The sequence below is a fragment of the Cotesia glomerata genome, linkage group LG2 (genome assembly GCF_020080835.1).
Source record: "Cotesia glomerata isolate CgM1 linkage group LG2, MPM_Cglom_v2.3, whole genome shotgun sequence".
Classification (NCBI taxonomy): Eukaryota; Metazoa; Arthropoda; class Insecta; order Hymenoptera; family Braconidae; genus Cotesia; species Cotesia glomerata.
Window position 1 is genome coordinate 2,618,168 of NC_058159.1, and position 27,468 is coordinate 2,645,635.

At 28.3% G+C, this 27,468-nt stretch overlaps 2 protein-coding genes across 6 annotated transcripts; one reads left to right on the top strand and one right to left on the bottom strand.

Moving 5' to 3' along the window:
* Positions 1-804: 804 nt before the first annotated feature.
* Positions 805-8,910, top strand: LOC123259173 (serine/threonine-protein phosphatase 2A 65 kDa regulatory subunit A alpha isoform). Of its 2 annotated transcripts, none has more exons than XM_044719485.1 (9): positions 805-967; positions 1,087-1,187; positions 1,395-1,586; positions 3,242-3,622; positions 3,752-3,907; positions 3,990-4,261; positions 4,636-5,074; positions 8,046-8,289; positions 8,373-8,910. In XM_044719485.1, exons 2-9 carry the CDS (start codon positions 1,104-1,106, stop codon positions 8,375-8,377), a joined length of 1,773 nt encoding a protein of 590 aa, XP_044575420.1. In that variant the 5' UTR covers positions 805-967; positions 1,087-1,103; the 3' UTR covers positions 8,378-8,910. The 2 variants fall into 2 exon arrangements, with proteins under 2 accessions (XP_044575420.1, XP_044575419.1); XM_044719484.1 differs by having other exon boundaries at positions 8,378-8,910.
* Positions 8,911-12,812: 3,902 nt separating this feature from the next.
* Positions 12,813-25,745, bottom strand: LOC123259174. Of its 4 annotated transcripts, XM_044719489.1 has the most exons (10): positions 25,602-25,616; positions 25,155-25,199; positions 18,479-18,653; positions 18,078-18,317; positions 17,509-17,844; positions 15,496-15,767; positions 15,322-15,420; positions 14,987-15,257; positions 14,668-14,912; positions 12,813-13,011 (listed from the first exon to the last, which is right to left on the bottom strand). In XM_044719489.1, the coding sequence occupies exons 3-10, from the start codon at positions 18,614-18,616 to the stop codon at positions 12,852-12,854; spliced, it is 1,761 nt and encodes a 586-aa protein (XP_044575424.1). In that variant the 5' UTR covers positions 18,617-18,653; positions 25,155-25,199; positions 25,602-25,616; the 3' UTR covers positions 12,813-12,851. The 4 variants fall into 4 exon arrangements, with proteins under 4 accessions (XP_044575424.1, XP_044575422.1, XP_044575421.1 ...); XM_044719487.1 differs by lacking the exon at positions 25,155-25,199 and having other exon boundaries at positions 25,602-25,745; XM_044719486.1 differs by having other exon boundaries at positions 25,155-25,673.
* Positions 25,746-27,468: the final 1,723 nt, after the last annotated feature.

A 27,468-nucleotide genomic window follows, 5' to 3' on the forward strand; every position in this document is an offset into this window, starting at 1 on the left:
TTAGGTTTTCATTAACAGTCAAAAGCCACTTAGAAACCCATATATTTTATTTGTTTCTAAGTGGCTTTTGTCGCTTTTGATGGGATCCTATTGAGATTTTCAACAGGGTGGGTTCACCCGAGTTTAGAAGCTTGAACATAAAGCAAGCTAAAGCGTAAAGTCTTTTGGATTTAATTGTGAGCCAATTTAATTTATGCCTGTAAGGAGTGATATGTTCATCACGTCTAAGATTGAATATGAATCTGATAGTGTTATTCACGAGACGCTGCAGTTTGTAGTCTAACTTTTTTGGTGAATCAAGAAAGACTAATGAACAATATTCAATAATTGGGATGATAGTGGACATGACTAAGAGCTTGCGAGTGGACGTAGAGAGAATATTTCTCCTATATTTCAGGCAATTAATGGAAATTTAATTAATGGAAATTTTTCAAAGATTTTTTTTATTGTAATTGATTCGTTAAAAAAAATTTTAAAAATTGACAGCTGTCAGCTGACTTCAGTATTATCATTTATTATTATTATTAGCATTATTAATTATTATCATTATTTATTATTTATTATTATTATTATTCTAATTTTTAATAAAAATTAAAAACTTGCATATAAAAGTAAATAAAAACTTTGAAATATTAAAATAAAAAAAATACACCAGCTGTCATTTTTTATTTTTTTTTTTATTTTTTTAGCGCATGCTCTGTTTTATCGCAAGTAGACAAAAAATTTAAAACTTTCCAGGAAACCCCCAGCAGTGACACGCAGCGCTGACGATAAAAAACAATTATTAAACTGAGCGGTTGACGCCAATCAAATAAACCTCGCACTCCTGGCACTTCCTTCCTCACTGCTCACTGCAGAACTTTTCCATCAAACACTTCACCGATGCGATATTTTAATCAACGAAGTAGCTGTGAATAAATACGCAGCGTTTTATAAGGATACAACAAACAACACAATTTATAAAAAGGTATTTTTTTTAGAGAAGATATAAAGCTTAAAAAAGTGTCGGGCACAAAGTGCCTCTAGGTATCAAAAAATAAAGATAATACGTCGGAATAAAAAAGATAATATAATTTATTTAAATAGTGACTATCAGCAGCAAAATGGCAGCGGCCGACTCATCAACCGACGACAGTCTTTATCCAATAGCCGTTTTAATTGACGAACTGAAGAATGAGGATGTACAGGTACTTATATTGTACTATTATAATTATAATTAATTTTAATTTAATTGATTAACTTGAATTGACATTTATTTTTTTAGTTTTTAAAAACAATCACACAATAGGTTACGGTAGTCGGTGTGAAAAAAAATAATTACACTGTCAATATTAATTTTTATTATTTATTATTAAATTTTTTACATTAATAATAATTTATTTTTTTATTTTTAGTTGCGTTTAAATTCAATAAAAAAACTTTCAACAATAGCATTGGCACTTGGAGCTGAAAGAACTCGCAGTGAGTTAATGCCATTTCTTACTGAAACTATTTACGATGAAGATGAAGTATTACTAGCACTTGCTGAGCAACTTGGATCATTCACACCACTTGTTGGTGGTCCTGATTATGTTCATTGTCTTTTGGTAATTATTTAAAATTAATTATAATAGTAATTAATAAAAGTAAAATTAGCAAATGATATTAAAGTTAAAAGTCATTTGATGGTTTTTTAATTTTATTTAACAAGCAAATTTTTTCTGATAAATTATTTTTAAAAAATTGCAATTCTAATTTTCTAAAATTTCTACATATCAATTTTTTTTTCAAAATTGATTTATTATAATAATTTAAAAAATTATTAAATATCTGCTGAGTTAATTTTCATAATTAGCAAACATCTGAAGATTTTCAAAATTTTTTTTTATTAAAAAAAAATAAGAAAAATTTGATATTAGTGTAATAAATAATGTATATTATTAAGAGAATAAAAAAAATTTTATATCCGGGATAGCTACATAATAAAATCAATTTTTTTTAGTTAGATTTAGTGTCATTGCAAAGGTCTTGACTTGAATTTGTGCCTTTTCAAGGTTTCATATCATTCTCGTCGATAGTCAATTTATTATGATAAGTATTTAGGCTGCATTCGAAAATGCTCTATCTCCAGATACATAATTAGAAAATGACCTTATATCTTGAGGACCATTGACATTTTTAAAGATATAAGTCCATCCCGATGTTAGACTCATCAAAACCTTTCATTTGAATACCCACATCAATTTTTCATATATTTTATATATTTATATATTCCAGAAATAGCATATATATAAAAAATATGAAAAATACCATGTGGGTACTCAAATGAAAGGACTCGATGAGTGTAACATCGGGATGAGCTTATATCTTTAAAAACGTCAATAATTAAGAAATGACGATGTATCTTGTCAACTATTGACATTTTTAAAGATATAAGCTCATCTCAACATTACACTAATCGAGACCTTTCATTTGAATACCCACATCAATTTTTCATATATTTTATATATTTATAAATTCCACAAATATCATATATATAAAATATATAAAAAATTCCATGTGGGTACTAAAATGAAAGGTCTCGATGAGTGTAACATCGGGATGAGCTTATATCTTTAAAAACGTCAATAATTAAGAAATGACGATGTATCTTGTCAACTATTGACATTTTTAAAGATATAAGCTCATCTCGACATTACACTAATCGAGACCTTTACTTTGAGTACCCACATCAATTTTTCATATATTTTGTATATTTATATTATATTATATATATGTATATATGAAAAATATATAAAAAATTCATGTGGGTACTCAAATAAAAGCTCTTGATAAGTGTAACATCAGGATGAATTCATATCTTTAAAAACGTCAATAATTAAGAAATGACGATGTATCTTGTCAACTATTGACATTTTTAAAGATATAAGCTCATCTCGACATTACACTAATCGAGACCTTTACTTTGAGTACCCACATCAATTTTTCATATATTTTGTATATTTATATTATACTATATATATATGTATATATGAAAAATATATAAAAAATTTATGTGGGTACTCAAATGAAAGCTCTTGATAAGTGTAACATCAGGATGAATTCATATCTTAAAAAACGTCAATATTTAAGAAAGTACAGTGCAATTTATCAAAAGTCATTATTTAATAAACCAAAATTTTATTTATTTATATTTCACAAGTCACATAGTGACTAGATTGCTCGTTATTATTAATAATAAATTATAAAAATAATTTTTCAGCCACCATTAGAAGCACTAGCAGCAGTAGAAGAGACAGTAGTGCGCGACAAAGCCGTCGAATCACTCCGAAACATTGCAAGCCAGCACAGCCCGACGTACTTGGAAGACCATTTCGTCCCATTGGTCCAGCGTCTCGCTTCTGGAGACTGGTTCACGTCTAGAACCTCAGCTTGTGGATTGATAAGTGTGTGTTACCCACGAGTGAGTCCAGCGACGAAAGCAGAGCTGAGGAATCATTTCCGCAACTTGTGTCAAGATGACACTCCGATGGTACGTCGTTCAGCGGCTTCCAAACTCGGGGAGTTCGCTAAAGTCGTCGAGATTGAGTATCTAAAGGCGGATTTGATTCCAATGTTTGTTGTTTTGGCGCAAGATGAGCAGGTAATTTTTTTTACATTTAATCTTTGATTTTAATTTTTTTCAATTTTAAATCAATTTTTTAAATCAGTTTTTGATTTTTTAAATCAATTTTTTTTTCTTTCAATTTTATTAATAATATTTATTTTTCAGGATTCAGTACGCTTGCTAGCTGTTGACGCCTGTGTTAGCATTGCTTCTCTCCTCCAACAGGAAGACGTCGAGCAGTTGGTAATGCCAACACTACGTCAATGTGCCGGTGATCAGTCGTGGCGAGTTCGTTACATGGTTGCTGATAAATTTACTGATGTAATTATTGATTAATTTTTTTTTTTTATTTAATTTTATTATCCAAGTTTATATTTAATGTCATAATGAAATTTTTTTACAGCTCCAGAAAGCAGTAGGCCCAGAAATAACAAAATCTGATCTAGTTCCAGCATTCCAAGTTCTTTTAAAAGACACAGAAGCTGAAGTTAGAGCAGCAGCTGCTGAAAAAGTCAGAGAATTCTGTCAAAATCTCGATCAGTTTAATCAAGAAAATATTATTATGACAAATATATTACCTTTTATAAAAGAACTCGTGGCTGACCTTAATCAACATGTTAAATCTGCGTTAGCTGGTGTTATTATGGGACTTAGTCCTATTTTAGGCAAACATAAGTAAGTAAAATTACTAAAAAATTACTAGTTTGAAAAATGACTAAAATTACTAATATTAAAAGTTACTAAAGTTACTAGACGGAAAGAACAAGATGACACTAGATATTATTCTAGATTATACTCAGTGATATCTGTGGTAAAAAAAAATTTTAGATAGTAGCTAAAAAAAAATCCAGATTATACTGCGTGATATCTGGATTATACTCATTATAATCTGGATTATACTAGCTACTATCTGAAATTTTTTTTCACTCAGTATAATCTGGGATGATATTCAGTATCATCTTGTTCTTTCCGTGTAATTTAAAAAATTACTGAAATTACTCGTTTTTATAAATTTTTTTAACAGTGACTAATGAACTATTTTATTTCAGTACTATTGAACATTTGCTACCACTTTTCCTGATGCAACTTAAAGACGAATGCCCAGAAGTACGTCTTAATATTATCAGTAACCTAGACTGTGTAAATGAGGTGATTGGTATCCAACAACTGTCCCAGTCACTTTTACCGGCGATAGTCGAACTCGCTGAGGACAGCAAATGGCGAGTACGTCTCGCGATAATCGAGTATATGCCGCTGCTAGCTGGACAATTGGGTGTCGAATTCTTTGATGAAAAACTAAACTCTCTGTCAATGAACTGGCTTGTTGATCACGTCTACGCGATCAGAGAAGCTGCTACGCTTAATTTAAAGAAGCTGGTCGAGAAATTTGGTCCCGAGTGGGCTTCTAATACTATTATTCCAAAAGTTTTAAACATGTCACGTGACCAAAATTATTTACATCGTATGACGTGCTTATTCTGTATCAATGTAAGGATATTATTACTATTATCATTATTATTATTTTTTTTTATTATCATTATTATTACTATTATATATTATTAAGAGAGTAGGCGAAATTTTGTGACCAGTGTATTTATAGAATCTTTGTAAGAAATGACTTTGTATCTTGAGAAGTATTGACATTTTTAAAGATATAAGCTCATCCCGGTGTTACAATCATCAAGACCTTTCATTTGAGTACCCACATCAATTTTTCATATATTTTATATATTTATATATATGTTTATATGAAAATGCATGTGGGTACTCAAATGAAAGCTCTTGATGAGTGTAACACCGGGATGAGCTTATATTTTGAAAAATGTCAATAATTAAGAAATGACCTTGTATCTTGTGAACTATTGACATATTTAAAGATATAAGCTCACTCTGACATTACACTCGTCGAGACCTTTCATTTGAGTAGCCACATCAATTTTTCATATATTTTATATATTTATATATATTATATATATGTATGTATGAAAAATATATCAAAAATGCATGTGGGTACTCAAATGAAAGCTCTTGATGAGTGTAACACCGGGATGAACTTATATTTTGAAAAATGTCAATAATTAAGAAATGACCTTGTATCTTGTGAACTATTGACATTTTTAAAGATATAAGCTCAATCTGACATTACACTCATCGAGACCTTTCATTTGAGTAGCCACATCAATTTTTCATATATTTTATATATTTATATATATTATATATATGTATGTATGAAAAATTTATCAAAAATGCATGTGGGTACTCAAATGAAAGCTCTTGATGAGTGTGACATCGGGATGAGCTTATATTTTAAAAAATGTCAATAATTGAGAAATGATCTTGTATCTCGTGAACTATTGACATTTTTAAAGATATAAGCTCACTCTGACATTACACTCATCGAGACCTTTCATTTGAGTAGCCACATCAATTTTTCATATATTTTATATATTTATATATATTATATACTAGCTGATACCCACCCGCTTCGCTGGGCATACAATAAAATTTTATGTTGTAACCTAGATGAAAAATATAAACAAAATGATTAATTTCAAAAAGATAATTAATATAAATTTTGAATTAGAGAAAAGTGATTGTTTATGATAACCGGTGTTAGCGAGTATTAAATATATGAGAAAAGTATTTTATTATTAATAATCAATCAATCAATGGGTCAGTTAGTCAGTAAATCTGTCATTAGACAGATTTCCGCATCACCATGACGTACTGTGTAGTGAGATGCGTTCCCATTATAATAATGTTATCCTAAACATTTAGTCTAGACCGGATAGGTCAAATGGTAGAGTAGCCGACATGTCACCGGAAGGTTCTGGGTTCTGGAATCCTGTCCGAGCTATCTGAATTTTTCTCGCATATTCTGTAAACTCTTATTAAGAAGGTCCTTCCTATTTCTTTCTCAATCTCTTCCTCCTCCAATTATTCTGTTACGTGAATGTTGGAACGATTCACGTAATAATTATCCGTAACTCCTATTCTTTTCCGCTTCATAGTATTATTTAATTTTAAAAATGTCAATAATTTTTAATTTTAAAAAATGTTAATAATAAAATACTTTCTCATATATTTAATACTGCTAACACCGGTCATCACAAACAATCACTTTTCTCTAATTCAAAATTTATATTCATTATCTTTTTGAAATTAACCATTTTGTTTATATTTTTCATCTAGGTTACACCATAAAAAATTTATTGTATTCCTATCGAAGCGGGCGGGTATCAGCTAGTTATTAATAAATTCATAACAAATTAAGTGGTATTAAAAATATATTTATTATTACTCATTTTATTAGAAATTATCTTAAATCGACCGTTTTTTATAATAATTTAACGATATCGTTGTAAAATTTTAGAGAAGACGCATCAGACACAATTTACCATTTTAATTTTAATCATTAAAATCAGTATAATCATTTAACAATAATATCAACTTGATAATATTTATGTTTAATTTATCTGTGTTATGATATAATCGAGTTCATCCTTCATGATTATTCCAATACATATAAGTTATTTCAGTTATTAATGATTTAGCTATTCTTTCTTAAAAACGTATGATTATGAATTCCTACTGTCCCAACAGTCAATCGATAAAATTTAAAATCAATCATTTTGACAGGTGTTATAGCAACGGTAACCATGATAACGGTAACCATGGTAACGGCAACCATGGTAACGGTAACCATGGCAACAGTAACCACGGCAACGGTAACCATAGCAACGGTAACCATGGCAACGATAACCATGACAATGGTAACCATGGCAAAGGTTGATTAGCGTGGGTGGTTGTAGGGGGGTTGAGTTCGATAATTTACGGGTGCCACTGATGGTTTCTTAGATTAGAGGGTCAAAATGATATTTCGCTCCTAAAAAAACACCGAGATATAGGGAAGGGGAAAAATCATAGGGCACGGGAGGGAGGAGAAGAATGAGAGGGAGGGGAGGGGAGGGCATATGTGATGGTAGACGAAAAATTCATTTTGGCTAGGAATTGCGTAAAATCCGTTCTTAGTGAGCGTCTACATCACGAATGGAGTAACTATGCTTAAATTTCAAGTCAATCGGGCGAATAGTTTCGGAGATCTCGTGATGAGTGAGTGGTATTTCGCTTATATATATGTATGTATGACAAATATATCAAAAATGCATGTGGGTACTCAAATGAAAGCTCTCGATGAGTGTAACATTGGGATGAGCTTATATCTTCAAAAACGTCAATCGTTAAAAACGTACAGTGCAATTTAACAAAAGTCATCATTTAATATAGCAAAATTTTATTTATAGTTCACAAGTCACTGCAGTCACGCAGTGACTGCAGATTGCTAGTTATTATTATGATTCTTATGATTATTATTATCATTGTTATTGTTATTGTTACTAACTTTTAATGTTATTTACTAACTATTTTAATTAATGCATTTGCTTGTTTTTTTATTTAGGTATTGGCTGAAGTATGTGGTCCAGATATAACAACAAAAGTAATGCTCCCAACAGTTGTTGCAATGGCTAATGACAATGTAGCAAATGTAAGATTTAACGTAGCAAAAACATTACAACGTATCGGGCCTTATCTAGAACCAAGTGCAGTGCAGACGCAAGTCAAACCAGTACTTGATAAACTTAATACAGATTCAGATGTTGACGTTAAATATTTCGCTTCCGAAGCTATTGCAGGAATCGCAGGTAATTTTATCGCTTCTTTATAATTATTTTTAATTTATTTTTCATATATAAACAATGTTAATTACAATTTTATTTTTTCGCAGCGTAGGTTAATCACATCTCCTAAGCGCATTTATCTCTAATCCATACGCCAGAAAACTACGTATAAAAAATTAACATTAAAAAAAGAAATAAAGATCAAGAAAATAAATTTTTCACAGAAAAAATAAAATAATAAAATCAACAATAAATAACGTATCAATACCGGTCTCTTTTCCACAAGACGTAGATAAATATTGTGAAGATGCACCTAATGTAGAATTATACTAAAAAAAAAAAATAAATAATCTGGAATTATCAGTTAATTAAAACTGGAGTATAAAAAATAAAATAAAATTTCAACTGTATTTGTATATCTTTAGCAATTGTACTAAGTATTGAACTATTGAGTTTTTAAATTAAGGTCATATTATTATTAATATTAATATTATTATTATACATATTGGTATTAATTAAGTAATGTTTTAAGAGTAAATTAACTATTAGGTGAATGAACAAGAGGAATCATTCTCTATAAATGATATAAAAATAAAAAAAAGGATCATGTCATTTGGTTATTACTCGAATAAAATATTAAATCAACATTTATTTTCTACATATTTTATTATCGACAAAAATTCGAATATACATTAGTCCTGAAAGCAAAACAACAAAACAACCCAATAATTATTATTTATAATCATTAATCATTTTTTTTCTCTTATTACAAAACAAACACATTTGATTTTATTCTTCCGCTCCGTTTATAAATAACATATCACGGCCTACTATCCTCTCATTATTATTATAAACATTAATATTATTATTATTATTTTTGTCTATATTATTAAGAGAAATAAGCAAAATTTTGTGGTCAGGGTATTTATATGATAAAATCGGTTTTTATGGTTAAAATACTCTATCTTAGTATCTTCGTAAATATCTCTAGATAGATAATTAAGAAATGACCCTTTATCTTGTGAACTATTGACAGTTTTAAAGATATAAGCTCACCCCGATGTTACACTCATCAAGGCCTTTCATTTGAGTACCCACATCAATTTTTCATATATTTTATATATTTATATATTTCACAAATACCATATATATAAAATATATAAAAAATGTCATGTGGGTACTCAAATGAAAGGTCTCGATGACTGTAACATCAGGATGAGCTTATATCTTTAAAAATGTCAATAATTAAGAAATGACATTCTATCTTGTAAACTATTGACATTTTTAAAGATATAAGCTCATCCCGATGTTACACTCATCAAGACCTTTCATTTGAGTACCCACATCAATTTTTCATATATTTTATATATTTATATATTTCACAAATACCATATATATAAAATATATAAAAAATGTCATGTGGGTACTCAAATGAAAGATCTTGATGAGTGTAACATCGGGATGAGCTTATATCTTTAAAAAAAACAATAATTAAGAAATGACATTGTATCTTGTGAACTATTGACATTTTTAAAGATATAAGCTCACTCCAGCATTATACTCATCGAGACGTTTCATTTGAGTACCCACATCAATTTTTCATATATTTATATATATTATATATATATGTATATATGAAAAATATATCAAAATGCATGTGGGTACTCAAATGAAAGCTCTTGATGAGTGTATCATCGGGATGAGCTTATATCTTTAAAAACGTCAATAATTTAAAAAGTACAGTGCAATTTAACAAAAGTAATTATTTAATAAATCAAAATTTTATTTATTTATAGTTCACATATCACAGCAGTCACATAGTAACTGCAAGGTTGCTAGTTATTATTATTATTATCATCATCATCATTATTATTATATATATTGGTATTAATTGAGTAATGTTTTAAAAAAGTAAATTAATTATTAGGCAAATGATATAAAAATAAACAGGATGATGTCATTCGGTTATTACTCAAATAAAATATTAAATCAACATTTATTTTCTACATATTTTATTATCGACAAAAATTCGAATATACATTATTCCTGAAAGCAAAACAACAAAACAACCCAATAATTATTAATCATTTTTTTTCTTATCACAAAACGCAAACACATTTGATTTTATTTTTCCGCTCCGTTTATACATAACATATCACAGCTTACTATCCTCTCTCATTATTATTATTCTTATTATTATTATTATTGTTTTTTTTCTTACATTAGTACGATAAAGTGTAAGTGATGTACGCAGTGAAGAAATAAAAATAATTAATAATGGTTTATTACACTTGAATCATTCTGTAGATAATAATTACTATCATATAATTATTATTATTATTATTATTATTATTATTATTATTATTATTATTATTAATGACATTAACGATAAAAACAGAAAAACAAGCTGGCTTTTTAAGCACCAGACACTTATATATTGCCATTAACAATTAATCAATCGATTAACTAATTTAACAGTATTAATTAATAACTTGACACAGATTATATTATGAAATGATTACTTTATATATCGATATCAGACTTTAAAATATTTTAAACTATTTCATAGTACGAGTTTTTAACATTTATATTGCTAATTTATTTTTAATGATTATAATTGACAAATAAAAAAAATTATCAACTAAATCTAATGGCATATCAAAATTAGTATAAAAATATTGCAATGACTTTTAAACAATTTTTAATTGTTTTTTTTTTTTTTTGTTATTTATATAAACATAATAAAATAAATCAAATTTTAAATTACCAAAAAAATTTTTCCAATTATTAAAACTAAGGTAAAAGACCCAGTTATTGACACTTGTAATGTTTTTTTAATTAAAAAAAAAAATTATCTCTGAAAAATTGATAAATATAATTTTTGAATTGTAAATTTGAAAAAAATTGGTTTTTTAAAAAAATTTAATTTCTTGAAATTATGTATCTTGGGGAATTTTGACATTTTTAAAGATATAAGCTCATCCTGATGTTACACTCATCAAGACCTTTTATTTGAATACCCACATCAATTTTTCATATATTTTATATATTTATATATATAGATATATGAAAAATATATAAAAATGCATGTGGGTACTCAAATGAAAGCACTTGATGAGTGTAACATCAGAACGAGCTTATATCTTTGAAAATGTCAATAATTAAAAAATTACCTTGTATTTTGTCAACTATTGGCATTTTTAAAGACATAAGCTCATTCCGATGTTATACTCATCGAGACCTTTCATTTGAGTACCCACATCAATTTTTCATATATTTTATATATTTATATATATTATATATATGTATACATGAAAAATATATCAAAAATGCATGTGGGTACTCAAATGAAAGCTCTTGATGAGTGTAACTTCGGGATGAGCTTATATCTTTAAAAACATCAATAGTTAAAAAAGTACAGTACAATTTAACAAAATTCATTATTCAAGAAAGCAAAATTTTATTTATTTATAACTCACAAGTCACATAGTGACTGTATGTTGCTAGTTATTATTAGAAGTTAATAATAATGGACTCTTTACAATTAATAAAATAATAATAATAATAATTTAGGTTGAGATTTTATTATTATTATTGTTATTGTTACTAATTTTTAATTTTATTTATTAATTATTTTAATTAATGCACTTATTTATTTTTTATTTAGATATTGGCTGAATTTTAATTAGAATAAAATTGCAAGTGTCAAATAATTAGATCAGTGTCAATAACTGGGTCTTTTACTTTATAGAAATAATTATTAAGTCATTTGAATATTTTTTTACTCACAAAAAAATTAAATAATTATGACTTTATAGCTTATATTTACGGCTAAATTTATTCCCATAAAATTAATGCCTTTTAATTAAAAAAAAAAAAAAATTGGCCTCCCATTATTAATACTGCAAACAAATAATCATTGCGTAAATTACACATAATTTATTTTTTTTCCGAATTTTTTTTCAGAGGCCTCATTTTTTTTTTTTATATTTAAAATTCTCGATTAATTAAATTGAATTAAAAAACAGTCAGGTATACAAAGTAAGTAATATAATTAATAATAAAAAGTACATTAAACATTTGGAAGATAATTGGGATAATTTATCTAAATCTACTCCTATTTTAATATATTTAATTATTAATTATGATTATACTTAATATTAAAATCTTAATATTATACTAATTACAACTTTAACTTTAACTTAAAGTTAAACACACTCCTCATCACTTTCCGTAATAATTATTATAAAAAACAAACTACCAATTTAGGTCGATCGCGTGTCATTTAATAAGTATGTAAAGAAAAATTACAAGGACAAGTCCTTGGAATGAAAGTAAAAACAACTAATGACATCAATCAATAATTATCAAGTAAAGAAAACTTAGTAATTATTATTAATTAAAAAAAAATACCGTCAGTTTATTATAAAATTTGTTTGATTTAAAAAATAATTTTTCCGTCTGTTTAACTTAAAATTTTTCAATGATAAATAATTTTTAGTCGGGTATTAATTTAGGATTTTCGTGGTATTTTTCCACATGTTTGTACCGATCAGGGGAAGGACTATCATCATTCTTATAATTATTCACACTGTAGTAGGATCTGTTTTGGGCAGGTTTAGTGCTACTGTATTGCTGACGGTGTTAACCGGTTCCCCTTTAGTGTTACCGCAATCAGAACTTACGATGTTTAATGCTGATATTTTAGCGCGCTGATAAGCCACTACTGTATTGAGACTTAGAAATCTAGAAAAATAAAATCTATATTATTAAGAGAATAAGCAAAATTTTTTGGCTGGTGTATTTATATAATAAAATGGGTTTTTATGGTTAAATTTGGTATCGTTGGAACAGTCTTGAACTGGAGTTGTGCCTTTCATGGTGTTGTATCTTGTGAAATATGGACATTTTTAAAGATATAAGCTCATCCCGATATTTCACTCATCGAGACCTTTCATTTGAGTACCCACATGCATTTTTATATATTTTTCATATATAAATTTATATAATATATATAAATATATAAAATATATGAATAATTGATGTGGGTACTCAAATGAAAGGTCTCGATGAGTGTAATATCAGGGTGAGCTTATATCTTTAAAAATGTCAATAGTTGACAAGATACAAGGCCATTTTTTAATTATTGACATTTTTAAAGATATAAGCTCATCCAGATGTTACACTCATCGAGACCTTTCATTTGAGTACCCACATCAATTATTCATATATTTTATATATTTATATATTTCACAAATACCATATATATAATATATATATAAAATATCATGTGGGTACTCAAATGAAAGGTCTCAATGAGTGTAACATCGGGATGAGCTTGTACCTTCAAAAATGTCAATAGTTGACAAGATATAAGGTTATTTCTTAATTGTTGACATTTTTAAAGATATAAGCTCATCCTGACATTACACTCATCGAGACCTTTCATTTGAGTACCCACATCAATTTTTCATATATTTTATATATTTATATACTTCACAAATACCATTTATATAAAATATATAAAAAATGTCATATGGGTACTCTAATGAAAGGTCTCGATGAGTGTAACATCGGGATGAGCTTATATCTTTAAAATCGTCAATAATTAAGAAATTACATTGTATCTTATCAACTAATGATATTTTTAAAGATATAAGCTCATCCCGATGTTACACTCATCAAGTCCTTTCATTTCAGTACCCACATCAATTTTTTATATATTTATATATATTATATATATATGTATATATGAAAAATATATGAAAAATTGATGTGGGTACTCAAATGAAAGCTCTTAATGAGTGTAACATCGGGTTGAACTTATATCTTTAAAAACATCAATATTTAATAAAGTACAGTGCAATTTAACAAAATTAATTAATTTAATAAAGAAAAATATTATTGATTTATAGTTCACAAGTCACGGAAGTCACATAGTGACTGCAAGGTTGCTACTAATTATTTATTTCAATTATAATTCGACGCGGGCATCTTTAGAGTGGTATAACTTCCTTTCTTAAGATTTTTATTTGAAATTTGTTCAACATAATTTTAAAATAATAATAAATAATAAAAAATTTTTTTAATTTCTAAAAAACCAGAGAAGCTCCTTAAAAAAATTTAAACTTCTGTTGAAATCGCTTAACTTTAAAATTTAGTAAAAATTTTTAAATTTTGTGCCTAGTATATTATGCTAAATATTATTCATCTCCATAATCTTCGTCTAAAATAAACAGGTTTTTTTTCATACAGTTCAGAGTTACGTATTCCTCTAAATACACTGAATTATCTTACAAATGAGAGTTATAATATAATGATAGTCAATAAAAAATAGAATTTTATCTGGCTTATCGGGTTTATCATTTTTAAATAAACTCTAAAAATAAAAATATTAATTACCTTATACAGACATACATAACCAGCAGAGCAGCACCAGCAGCAAGCATACGTATGATTGGACTTTCGACAAATTGAATAAGTATCCAAGCAGCCGCAAATGATCCGCACATTGCTGTTACCGTAGCAATTGTTGTAATCCAATGACGCGGCGTCATGCTATTTTGCCAATCCAATTTAGTGGCATGTTCAACATTGTACTTGCTACCGCAGACTTTGCACGTCAAACTATCTGCATTCATTGAGCTCTGCAAGTAAAAAAGTATGCGTTAACAAATATAATAAAATAGATAATAGGAAGTAGTTAAATAAAATAACGTACCTCAACTAGCCATCGACGCAGGCAATCATGATGAACAGTACTAACATCACCCCGACACTGACACGGCTGTATCAACGGGCCAGCATCCTGTGTCTCGCTGTCATAGCAGATCCAACAATCTTTACTGCTGACAGATGCATTATCAGTGAGCAATTTAGTGTCAACTGAGCAACGCTTTTCCTGGAGCTCTCCTTCTTTCGGATACTTTGATTGGTCCAAATCCAAGTGTTTTAAAATTCTTTTTGGGTTTAGTATCCACAAACGTTCCGGGCTGAAATAAATTTTTTTATTTTTAGTAATGACATTTTAATTAATTAATTATTTAGATAAATTACCTCATACAGTTCCAAAGCACACAAGGGAACCAGAGAGCTACACCAACTTCAATTATACGAAAAACAACATTGTGGTAATTACGACTGACTAATGGAACCCTAAGAAAAAAAGTAATTAATAATTATCATTTATTTGAAAAAAAAAAAAATTATTTAATAATTAAAATAACTTACTTGGTTTTCCAAAATTCACTCAATGTTTCACTAAACAAAAATGCTATTACGATGAATAACATAAATGCCTGTGACAGGATTCCAAATCGTGACTGATTCAATTGCGATGTGTTCACATAATGAGAAACATTAATAGGTTCTGCGGAAGTCGATGGCGTTGGCTCAAATAATTTAGCGGTTGTTGGTTCCTCATTATTTTTATCTTCACCCGGAGTACGGACATTTGTTGCAATCGATATTTCTTGATATTTAACAATAAAACCACCACGAATCTAAATTTATAAATATTTTAAGTTAAGGGGGTATTCTGGTCTAGAAGCATGAAATTTCAGGTAATTTTCAAAGTGCCGTAAAAAAAAGGCAATCAATATTTTTACCATGCATTTTTTTATAAGTTATTTATTAACATTATAAGAATACAGAAAAAAATTAAAAAATTAAAAAAGTTGAAAATTCAAAAAATTAGCAGCTGATGAAGTGGCGGTGTCTCAAAAAATTGGCACGTGACGATACCCACGATTCCAACCCTCCTAGCAAATGGAAACAAAAAAATAAGAAAGATTATTAATCTAGAGTAATGTTGCTATGGTCGGAACTACGGAAAAAATTTAAAAAAAATTTTTTACAAAATGGCGACTGCCTGAAAAAAAAATTTTTTTTTACCACTTTTTTTGACTTTTTCGAATCTTTTAAAAATAGTAAAAATTGAAACTTGGGGATGACCGTAGTTCCGACCATAGCAACATTACTCTAGATTAATAATCTTTCTTATTTTTTTGTTTCCATTTGCTAGGAGGGTTGGAATCGTGGGTATCGTCACGTGCCAATTTTTTGAGACACCCCCACTTCATCAGCTGCTAATTTTTTGAATTTTCAACTTTTTTAATTTTTTTATTTTTTTCTGTATTCTTATAATGTTAATAAATAACTTATAAAAAAATGTATAGTAAAAATATTGATTGCCTTTTTTTTTACGGCACTTTAAAAATTACCTGAAATTTCATGCTTCTAAACCTAAATACCCCCTTAATTATTTTATTAATTGCAAAAAGTCTATTTTTTTATTTAATTAATAATAATAATAATAATAAAATTCCAATCCAAATTATTATTACTATTATTATTATTATTATTATTATTATTATTATTATTATTATTAATTTATTTTAATTTACTTCTTTGTATTACGTGATATATTTTTATTTTATTAAAATTTAAAATTAAATTTAATTGTAAACCTTTAATTAATTAATTAATTTCGCAGATGTACCTATAATTACTTTTTGAGTGTGGATAGGTCATAAGCCATTGTGCAATTGATATTTGATATCTAAGTTGATTTGACATTTTACTATAGTTTGAAATCTTGTCTATCGCATTATATTATTAGATTATTACATTACATTATATTATTAGTTGAATTTTCGTTACATGCAATTTGCAAGGAGGTTGAGTGATCTACGTTGATTGAACTGTTCGATTATAATTTGACTTTATTAACATATTTAATATTTAAATTTAATTTTACATCTACTTTTTATTCTTATTGTTTTCATAAAATGCTATACCATGTATTATTTTGTATTAATGGACGGCCGCAAGAAGTTTCGACTTCATGGTCGATGAATAAAGAAATAATAATAATAATAGTAATAATAATAATAATAATAATAATAATTAATTTTATACTGAATTATATAATATAAAAATGCAAACCGATGTAAGACAATGTATTAAATATTGATGGCTCTGAGGGAGCTTAGGTTCTAGAGTCAAATAAAATTTTTTATCTATCTATTTATTATTATATTAATTCTAAGGAGTTCATTATTATTATTTTTAATAATTAAATAATAATAATTATTATTATTAATAGTAATAATTATTATTATTAATAGTAATAATTATTATTATTTATTAATAATTATTATTAATAAATAATAATAATTATTATTATTAAATAATAATAATAATAATAATAATTAATATAATTATTGAAAATAATATTAATACCTTGAAAAATACTTCAACGCCGTAAATCAAATAAAAAACAACGACAATAAATAGCAGTACAGCATAACAACCATTGAAAACATTTGTATAGAAGCTCTGGTCGACTTCCGATTTCATCTGGGACGTGATAAACTCAGCGAGCAGTAAAGAGTAATTTATGATATTGAAAACGACGAATGCTAAGAAAGATTTTGATAAGAAAAGTGGTTTCTCTGTGCGGATATCCGGGACATGAAATACTTCTGCCCAGAAACAAACTATTAAAGATGATCCGCTTAGTAACAGTGGGTAGTAGGTTGATGATAGTGTTCTCGACCAGCCCTCTGCGAATGCAGTCTGTTAAATAATTAATAACATTGTTATCAATTAAAAAAAAATTTTTAATTAATTATTGGGCCTTTAAATAATCGCAGGAAAATTTTTTAAACTACATGATAAAAAAAATTTAAGTTACTAATAAATAATTTTATTTCCTAAAAAAAAAAATTTTATCTTTTGGACTCGGGTCAGAAGAGTATTTATATGATAGCGGATATGACGTCGATAACGCGAATAATTATTAAACTTACTGGGCAAGTAAAGTAAGCTCCTCGTACAGCAGTTGCTAGAAAGACAATAAAGTACAGCACTTTCTGGGTAGTTACTCTGCAAGCGCGCAAAAATGAGGGTGCTTTCATTTTCTGCCACTCAGCAACAATGCACATCACCAGTTGCGTTAGACAAACAAACGCAAGTATGAAAAACATTGTCGCAAATGCTATGTAGTAGCTCGAATTCGGGACATGGCAATCGCTGCCATCAAATTGTATCTAAAAAAAAGTCATTTAATTACTATCATTGTTACAGCAACGTACGACGTGATTAAATTAAGTCAATTAAAGTTAAAATTGTGAGTTTAGTTATCAAGAAGAATAGTTAAATAATTTATCTCAAATACCAGAGAAGGTCATTAATAATTAATGTAATTTACCTCACATAAACAAGTCCCGTTATGACACTCTCCATGGCCAGAACAATTATCATTGCAAGTACTATTCCAGGCCATCATTCCGAATTTCATTAGCAATGACAGTGGATTTTGAGTGCTCAATGCAATCATTTGATCCATCGTATCTCAAAGACGCCACGAACTGCCCAGCAGTTCACTGTTTAAAAACAAACATATCACCCGTTTATTATTATACATAATATTTATATTTATATTATATGACATTACAATTGGAGTTATTAAATACAACTTTCACAATTTATGACATTTAAGTTAAATCACTTTGTCGCAGGAATTTTATTCCTGTGTGCGTCTCTCCCTGCGCCTAGTCCCTGATAGCCACCTTAACTAAAACTTTTATTCAATCTACTGCCGAAATTTGTAGCCAACTTGATGAAAAAAGTTGCAAACCAAACGTTTTTACTTAAGTTGTCTACAAATTACACTGCAATTTGACGTCAAGACTTGCAGTACAAGTATTTTATTCAAGTTGTAGTAAAATTGTAGTAGAATTTAACCAAAAGTTGGGTGTTAACTTGTATTCAAATTAGGGCTGTAGATTTTAGTCAATTTGTGTACAACTGTTGTACTGTAAAAATTTACGGCAAACTTGATGTCAAGTTAACTGTAACTGCTGAAATTCAACTACTTTTAATCAAAGCGTGGCTATCAGGGGTGTTGGCAACAGATCCACACTCGGTGTGTCTCATAATTTTACTATTTTTGTATTAATATTATTAATTTATATACTGTATATCATTTATCACTATTTATATTTGACAATTTATCCATTATTATTATTAGTTCTTAAGGAGATCCACGCGAAGTAGTCAAGTTTTTAAAACTTTCTGAAAATTTGTAAATTTAATCTACATAGCCTAATAATCAATAAAAAAAATTAAAAAACAGTACGTTTCCGGGATATTTAATGAAATAATTAGGTTTGAAAATAGTAATTTTTATATGTAGTTAAATGGAGGTTCCACTAGCTGTGTATTTAGTTAAGAATTTAATGCAGTTAACGATTTAAAAAAAATTTTTTTTTCATTGAATTTGATAGAAAATTTAATAAGCTTTTGATTAAAACAATAAAAAAAGTAGGTTTTCGAACGCTTTACGGAGATATTTTATATTTTTTATGAGAAATCACAAGGAACTTCCGTTCTTTAAATTCTTGTATTTGACTTGGCAACACCGCTTGCGCAGTTACTCGGCGCATAAGTAACCGCGGTTTTTTAAATGCTAGAAAATCTTAGTCATTTTAGTTAGACAGTAAACATATATTTTTTTTTTTTTTTTTTTTAAAGTAAGTTAAAAATACAAAGATACTTACAATTCAAAGTTGAAAATAATTTAATCGATGAGTAAAGAATATAATTTAATTAACAGGATTATATAAATAAAATTATAAATTTCTTTATAAAAAAATATACATTTGTATGAAATTTAAATATTAATTATTAATTAACAATAAAAATTTTCAAACAAATAATGAAAAATGAGAACACAATTATTTTATTTTTTTTTCGCGCTCATCAAGTCTATTGACAATTGCCTTGATAATTTTAATAAAACGTGTAGAAAATTTTCCAAAATGCCCTTGCAAATTATGCCGGTTTATCTGAGACATGTTTACAAATAAATAAATTTCAAGGTTAGGGAACTGTTGCGGTGTTGTCAAGTGTTTACCGGTAATTCAGAGTGCTATATTTTTTTTAGTCAATTAAATAATTATTAAATGTTAATAATTATTTAATGCGTAAATTTTTCGGAAATTTCCTCAAAAATGTTATTAATTAATTAAAAAATTAATTTTAAGATGGATAACAAAAGTATTTCTACGCATTATTTTTTTTTAGACATTCTTTACACTAGCAGGGTACTTGGATTTCCTTAAGGTAGTTGTAGCGTGATAGGCATTTCAACAGAAAATTATGAAATTTTTTTTATTGAAAGATAAATATATTAATAATTCACTACCAAAATTTTAGATCAATTGACCGCACCGTTTTTGAGTAATTAATTTTTTAAATTGCATCTTTTACACGTACCCTGATAGCCAAGTTGGCCGCAACTTTCTGTCAATCTACTGCCGCAACTTGTCACCAACTTGGCGGCAACTCTTGGAAAGTAACTCGGTTGGTGTCAACTTGTTCACCAAGTTGTCACCAAGTTGTCGGCAAAAGTTGCTCTGAAACTTTTTCACACCAAGTTGACGATAAGTTTCTCAAGAAATTTGGCGACATATTGCGGCAGTAGATTGGTCTCTTTTTTCTCAGAAACTTGTAGCCAACTTGGCGCCAACAGTTACAAATTCGGAAGTTGACCGCAAGTTGTCGCTAAGTTGGTGGCAACTATCTGACACCAACTTGGTTGGTCTGAAACTGTGGCTATCAGGGTGATAAAGTTAGTATGAAATCTTTGGCCCACTCGAGTGGTACGGAAGATTTCATACTAACTTTACCATCTCTCTATACCTCTACGTGTAAAAGACGCAATTTCGAAAATTAATTACTTAAAAACGGTGCGGTCAATTGATCTGAAATTTTGGTAGTGAATTATTAATTTATTTATCTTTCGATAAAAAAAAATTTATAATTTTCTGTTGAAATGCCTATCACGCTACAACTACCTTAAGTATTAATTTTGACATTTATTTCAGAAAATTGTATTGGAATATTTACCCCGATAGCCACAGTTTCAGACCAACCAAATTGGTGTCAGATAGTTGCCACCAATTTAGCGACAACTTGCGGTCAACTTCCGAATTTGTAACTGTTGGTGTCAAGTTGGCTATAAGTTTCTGAGAAAAACAAGACCAATCTACTGCCGCAATATGTCGCCAAATTTCTTGAGAAACTTGTCGTCAACTTGATGCGAAAGAGTTTCGAAAGCAATTTTTGCCGACAACTTGGTGAACAACCGAGTTCATTTCCAAGACTTGCCGTCAACTTGGTGACAAGTTGCGGCAGTAAATCGACGGAAAGTTGCGACCAACTTGGCTATCAGGGTATAATTTTATTATTTCATTGCCCTGATAGCCACAGTTTCAGACCAACCAAGTTGGTGTCAGATAGTTGCCACCAACTTAGCGACAACTTGCGGTCAACTTCCGAATTTGTAACTGTTGGCGCCAAGTTGGCTACAAGTTTCTGAGAAAAAAGAGACCAATCTACTGCCGCAATATGTCGCCAAATTTCTTGAGAAACTTATCGTCAACTTGGTGTGAAAAAGTTTCAGAGCAACTTTTGCCGACAACTTGGTGAACAAGTTGACACCAACCGAGTTACTTTCCAAGAGTTGCCGCCAAGTTGGTGACAAGTTGCGGCAGTAGATTGACAGAAAGTTGCGGCCAACTTGGCTATCAGGGACCCCTGATAGCCAAGTTGGTCGCAACTTTCCGTCGATTTACTGCCGCAACTTGTCACCAAGTTGACGGCAAGTCTTGGAAATGAACTCGGTTGTTCACCAAGTTGTCGGCAAAAATTGCTTTCGAAACTCTTTCGCACCAAGTTGACGACAAGTTTCTCAAGAAATTTGGCGACATATTGCGGCAGTAGATTGGTCTTGTTTTTCTCAGAAACTTGTAGCCAACTTGACGCCAACAGTTACAAATTCGGAAGTTGACCGCAAGTTGTCGCTAAGTTGGTGTCAACTATCTGACACCAACTTGGTTGGTCTGAAACTGTGGCTATCAGGGACTTGAGAGACCCTCGTGATCGGACACGAGGTCTCGGAGTTTTTGGTAAAATAAAAATCGGGAGACACGCGGTAACCTGCAAAGTGTTCAAAGTCTAAGGAGTGTAGATCTGGCACCTTCGTTCGAGTTCCCTTTTTTTCGCGAGTACTCACAAGTTGAGCCATTTTATTAATCACGCACCGCGTTGTCTCCTGGCGAACAAATTGGTATTAAAAGTCGGTATTAATTATTTGAGTCAGCCAGTATTTATTTATTTTTTTATTATCTTTTGTCGAGATAACCCGACCGGGGATTTCGGGTATATCTCTGCTCAATATTATTAGATACTAGAAATTATAATAGCGCGCTACGCGCGCGCCTAAATTTTAACCAATAATGAATCGTGGCCCGTTTTTTGCGAGTTTCGACTTTTGACTAACTTCAAGACTTTCATGTATTTTAATTTAGAGGATAATAATTTCTATTTTGTAATCAACGTCGTCGTAAATAAACGGTCTACTCAGGATTTAGACTAATAATTAATAATTGTATGCGGCAAGATTATTATTATTGTTATATAGTTCATCCGGCTAAGGAATTCAGCTCTGGACTTAGTTTTAAGTAATTTCTGGTCCTTTTGAATAAATAGTTTATTTGTGTTATTATTAATATTTGCTGATTTATTAATAATTTAATTTACGTAAATTACTTCCTCCTTTCTTTCCTAATATTAGCATATTATTTATCTTTCCCTGGAATACCTGCAGATCGGCCCTGAAAATCAAAGGGTTTGTTGTTTCCCTACACTGATAAAAGGATTTGTTTATAGTTAAAAATATTTGTTAATATTTAACAAATCATTTATTAGAGACCACTTTTTAGTCCTTAACAAATATTTCTTAGTATTTAAAAAGATTTATTAATATTTAATAAATGAATATCAGATTTATTAAATACAAACAAATCATTTTAAATACTAAGAAATATTTGTTTGATACTAAAAAATGGTCTCTAATAAATGATTTGTTAACTATTAACAAATATTTTTTTAATACAAATAAATCCTTCTATCAGTGTAGGTAAAAGAACAACTGGCGTCCAAATCGTGCACTAACCCAGCCTGAGGAAAAGCTGCGGGTTGCTTGGGAGGCGAAGGGTTACCTCCCAAGTCATTTTTTTGTTTATTTAGTTTTTTTTTTTTTTTATAAAATATTGGGCGACTAAAATATAAACCTGGACAAAATTACGTGTCCACTGATCACTCCACTGTCAGTTAGAGCGGGATTTTTGTTACAACTTTAACATTTTAAAAATTATTTTCAAACAATTTATTGAAAAAAAATTGCATTTTCAATTTTTTTAAATTTCTATGAATTTAAATTTAGCTGTCACCTCAAAATTTTTTAATTTTCTTTAACAAACACATGTGTTCCAAAAAATTATTTTTAAAAAATTGCATTTTTAATTTTTAAAAATTTCTAGATGTCAATTTCTTTTTTAATTTTTTTTGCCATGATTTATTGATTGAAAAAATTCCAAAAATTATCAAATATATGCTAAATTAATTTTATAAAATTTCTTCGTCAATTTTTTTTTCTATAATTTTTTATTTGTCAAAAAAATATCTGCTAAATTAATTTTCATTCACAATTTACTCTACTCGTGACAGTTAGCAATCACTTGACAATTTTTTAATTTTATTTAACAAAAAGATTTGTTCGAAAAAAATTATTTTTAAAAAATTGCATTTTTTATTTTGATTAATTTCTAGATGTCAATTTGTTTTTTTTAATTTTTTTTACCATAATTTATTTATTATAAAATTTTGAAAATTTATTAAATATATGCTACATTAATTTATAAAAATTAAGTTAGCTGACATTTAAAAATTTATGACATTAAAGTTAGCAGTCGCTTGACAATTTTTTAATAAATAAATTTGCTCCGGAAAATCACTTCTAAAAAAATTGGATTTTTTATTTTTCTAATTTTCTAAATGTCAATTTTTTTTCTCATTTTCTTTGAAATAATTTATTTGTTAAAAAAAATTCTTAAAATTGTAAAATATCTGTTAAATTAATTTTCATAAAAATTTTTAGAATTTTTTTTTTTATTGAAAAAAACTAAAAGAAAAACTTAATTTATAAAAAATTGAAAAACTGTGAGTGCAATTTTAAAAAAATATTTTTTTGTTCTAATTGAACTATTTAAAAAAAACTAAAAAATTAAAAACGTTGATTAACTTTAGTATTATCATTAATTTTCATATGATATTAAAGTTAGCAGTCGCTTGACAATTTTTTAATTTTTTTTAATAAATAAACTTGCTCCGAAAAATTATTTCTAAAAAATAGGATTTTTAATTTTCTAAATGTCAATTTTTTTCCTCATTTTCTTTGACATAATTTATTTGTTAAAAAAATTATAAAATTAAAATTATTAAATTTTAAAAATAATTGACAACTTATTATAATAACAAGTAACAAAGATAAAAATAAAAAATTATAGAAATTTAGATAATTAAAATTTAGACTAAAATTTCTTAATGATAATGACAGCGATAGTGATTACGATAATAACTATGTACTTAGGTCTCAAGAACAAAGAAGCGTGACTGAACACATAAAATGCGCTCGCATGCGTTGTAGTCTAGTAAATAATTGTAAAAAAAATTTTAAACTAGATTATATTGTATCAAACATACATACTTAAATATCATAGAATTAATTATAATACTAAAGTTAGCCGAAATCTTCAATTTTTTAATTATTTTTTATTTATTAAATAAAAACTAAAAAATATTTTTAAAAAATTGCACTGATAGTTTTTCAAGTTTTTTACAAGTGAAATTTTTTATTTTCTTCTTTTTGTGATAATTTTTCAATAAAAAAAATTCTGAAAGTTTTTAGATGTCGGCTAACTTAATTTTCATAATTAATTAGTTGAATTATTTAGATGATGATGATGATGATGACGTACCGTTTTGACGTTGTTGCACAATTAAGTTGAATGAAAGTCCCAATTCTAGTACAAGAATATAAATATATACTTGTAATAATTTACACGTATGTATATTATTTATACATATATATTTAGCGACGTTATGAAGATTACGATGATGATGATGATGATGACAATGATAAGGTCACCAGCACTCAGACTCAAGCTAAAGAAACTACACTTGTCACAAATAAATACCGAGCGTCAGTACACCTGCACTCAATATGTACTCTGGCAATCGGACGAACTGGTCAACATGACGCTTCAATAATTAATAACAATAATCATTATAGCACAACAAACATTATGACGATGATTGATACTCTGCAATGATTAACGGACACTAATTTTTAACAGTACTTGGGCGCAATAGACAATCAATGAGTGTTTTGTTAGTTACAATTAAAAAAAAGTAATTAGTTGTACCTTTATAACTTTGATAATTTTCATCGCGACCAATCACTGGGTTGCGAACGGCCAATCACTGAACACTGAATAACTGAATGTGTGTCGGGTATATTTGTGATCTTTCTGTGCACTGAGTAGAGTGAGCTCTAGAGGCGAAACTGTCGCTGTCTTTTTAGTCGACACTAAAATTAACAGACATTATAAATTTTTTTAGAAGTTTTTTTCAATTAAAAAATTTGCACAAGTGAAAATTAATAAAAATTACAAGTGAAAATTTTTAGAAGCATTTTTTTATTGTAATTGATTTGTTAAAAATATTTTAAAATTGACAGCTCACAGCTAACTTCAGTGTTATCTTTTTAGCTGGTATTCTAGGAATTTATATTGTCAACTCTATACTTTTGTTCGGAATATATATTCTACATTTTGTACCACGTACCCTGATAGCCATCTTAACTTAAACTTTTATTCAATCTACTGCCGAAATTTGTAGCCAACTTGATGAAAAAAGTTGCAAACCAAACGTTTTTACTTAAGTTGTCTACAAGTTACAGTGCAATTTGACGTCAAGACTTGCAGTACAAGTATTTTATTCAAGTTGTAGTAAAATTGTAGTACAATTTAACTAAAAGTTCGGTGTTAATTTGTATTCAAATTGGGGCTGTAGATTGTATTCAATTTGTTTACAACTATTGTACTATAAAAATTTACGGCAAACTTGATGTCAAGTTAACTGTAACTGCTGAAATGCAACTACTTTTAATCAAAGCGTGGCTATCAGGGTACACGGCTCGTCACATCACGTAAATTTTTATCCACTTTTATAATTTAGATGAAAAATATGAAAATATATCATGTAAGCAAACTATTCGTAACGTGATTGGTCGAATATATCATAAGCATGAAAATATATGCAAACTCTATAGTCAGGCGCGCGCTTGCGCGCGCAAATTTAAATTCTAGTGATACTAGAATTCAAATTAGCGCGCGCAAGCGCGCGCCTCATATTTATGGTCATAATATATTTATGTGTAGTTTATGTATATTATATTCACAGATTCGGTAGAATCTGGCGCCAAGTTCCGTTCAAATCCGTTGTAAACGGAGCGCCAGACTACCGACTATGTTTACTGTAAGCAGAACGGTTTTTTGAGGCTGCGAAATTTTATTTAATTCTACGGTACTTTTTTTTACCCAATTTGTTTATCATAACAGTAATTCATAATTTATTTCACCGTATTAATTAATTATATTTACTTATAACAATTTATTTACTTGAAATTATTAAATTTTATCAGCACATACTATAGCTCGCTCACAAATTTCGATCCTGACTTTTTTTTGATGGAGAAAGGTCAGCGCCACAGACTATATAAAATAAAAATGTGTAGTAATCCTCCTATAGATAAGCAACTACAGTTAAAAAAAGTAATTCACAGCTTACATTTACAGCCGCCAGGGTGCACTGGAATTACATCTACATAAACTGTAGCTTCAAGGGGATAGTTTGCAGTAAAAAATGCAGTCAACACGAGATTTAAGTTGTTATCAATTGTAAATTTTCATTATAATTACAAAAATACTAAAATCCGAACAAAAACAGTTTCACTGTAAAAAGTCGCACCAAGTCACGCTCATAAGACTATTAGGAAAAAAAAAATTTTTTTCTTTACAAAATACAAAATAAAAAATTAAAAATTCAAGTAACCGATATGATTGTTTATGATTTTCGGAAATTAAAAAATTTTATTGTAAATTTAAAAATAAAAAAAATTTTAGAACGTACTTGGTTGTGCGTCATTGTGTATTTCAATTTTTAAAGTCCTAGTAAATAGATTTTACGAATTTCATCAAAAGTAAAATATTTTGCAACCACGCACACTAA

Excerpts from the sequence above, each read along its gene's own strand:
- LOC123259173 (XM_044719485.1), top strand. The coding sequence starts at position 1,104 with ATGGCAGCGGCCGACTCATCAACCGACGACAGTCTTTATCCAATAGCC. Across the intron at positions 3,908-3,989 it reads TTGCTGATAAATTTACTGAT|CTCCAGAAAGCAGTAGGCCC; the intron begins GTAATTATTGAT and ends ATTTTTTTACAG. Across the intron at positions 4,262-4,635 it reads CCTATTTTAGGCAAACATAA|TACTATTGAACATTTGCTAC; the intron begins GTAAGTAAAATT and ends ATTTTATTTCAG.
- LOC123259174 (XM_044719487.1), bottom strand. The coding sequence starts at position 18,616 with ATGGATCAAATGATTGCATTGAGCACTCAAAATCCACTGTCATTGCTA. Across the intron at positions 15,421-15,495 it reads AGTGAATTTTGGAAAACCAA|GGTTCCATTAGTCAGTCGTA; the intron begins GTAAGTTATTTT and ends TTTTTTTCTTAG. Across the intron at positions 15,258-15,321 it reads GTGCTTTGGAACTGTATGAG|CCCGGAACGTTTGTGGATAC; the intron begins GTAATTTATCTA and ends AATTTATTTCAG.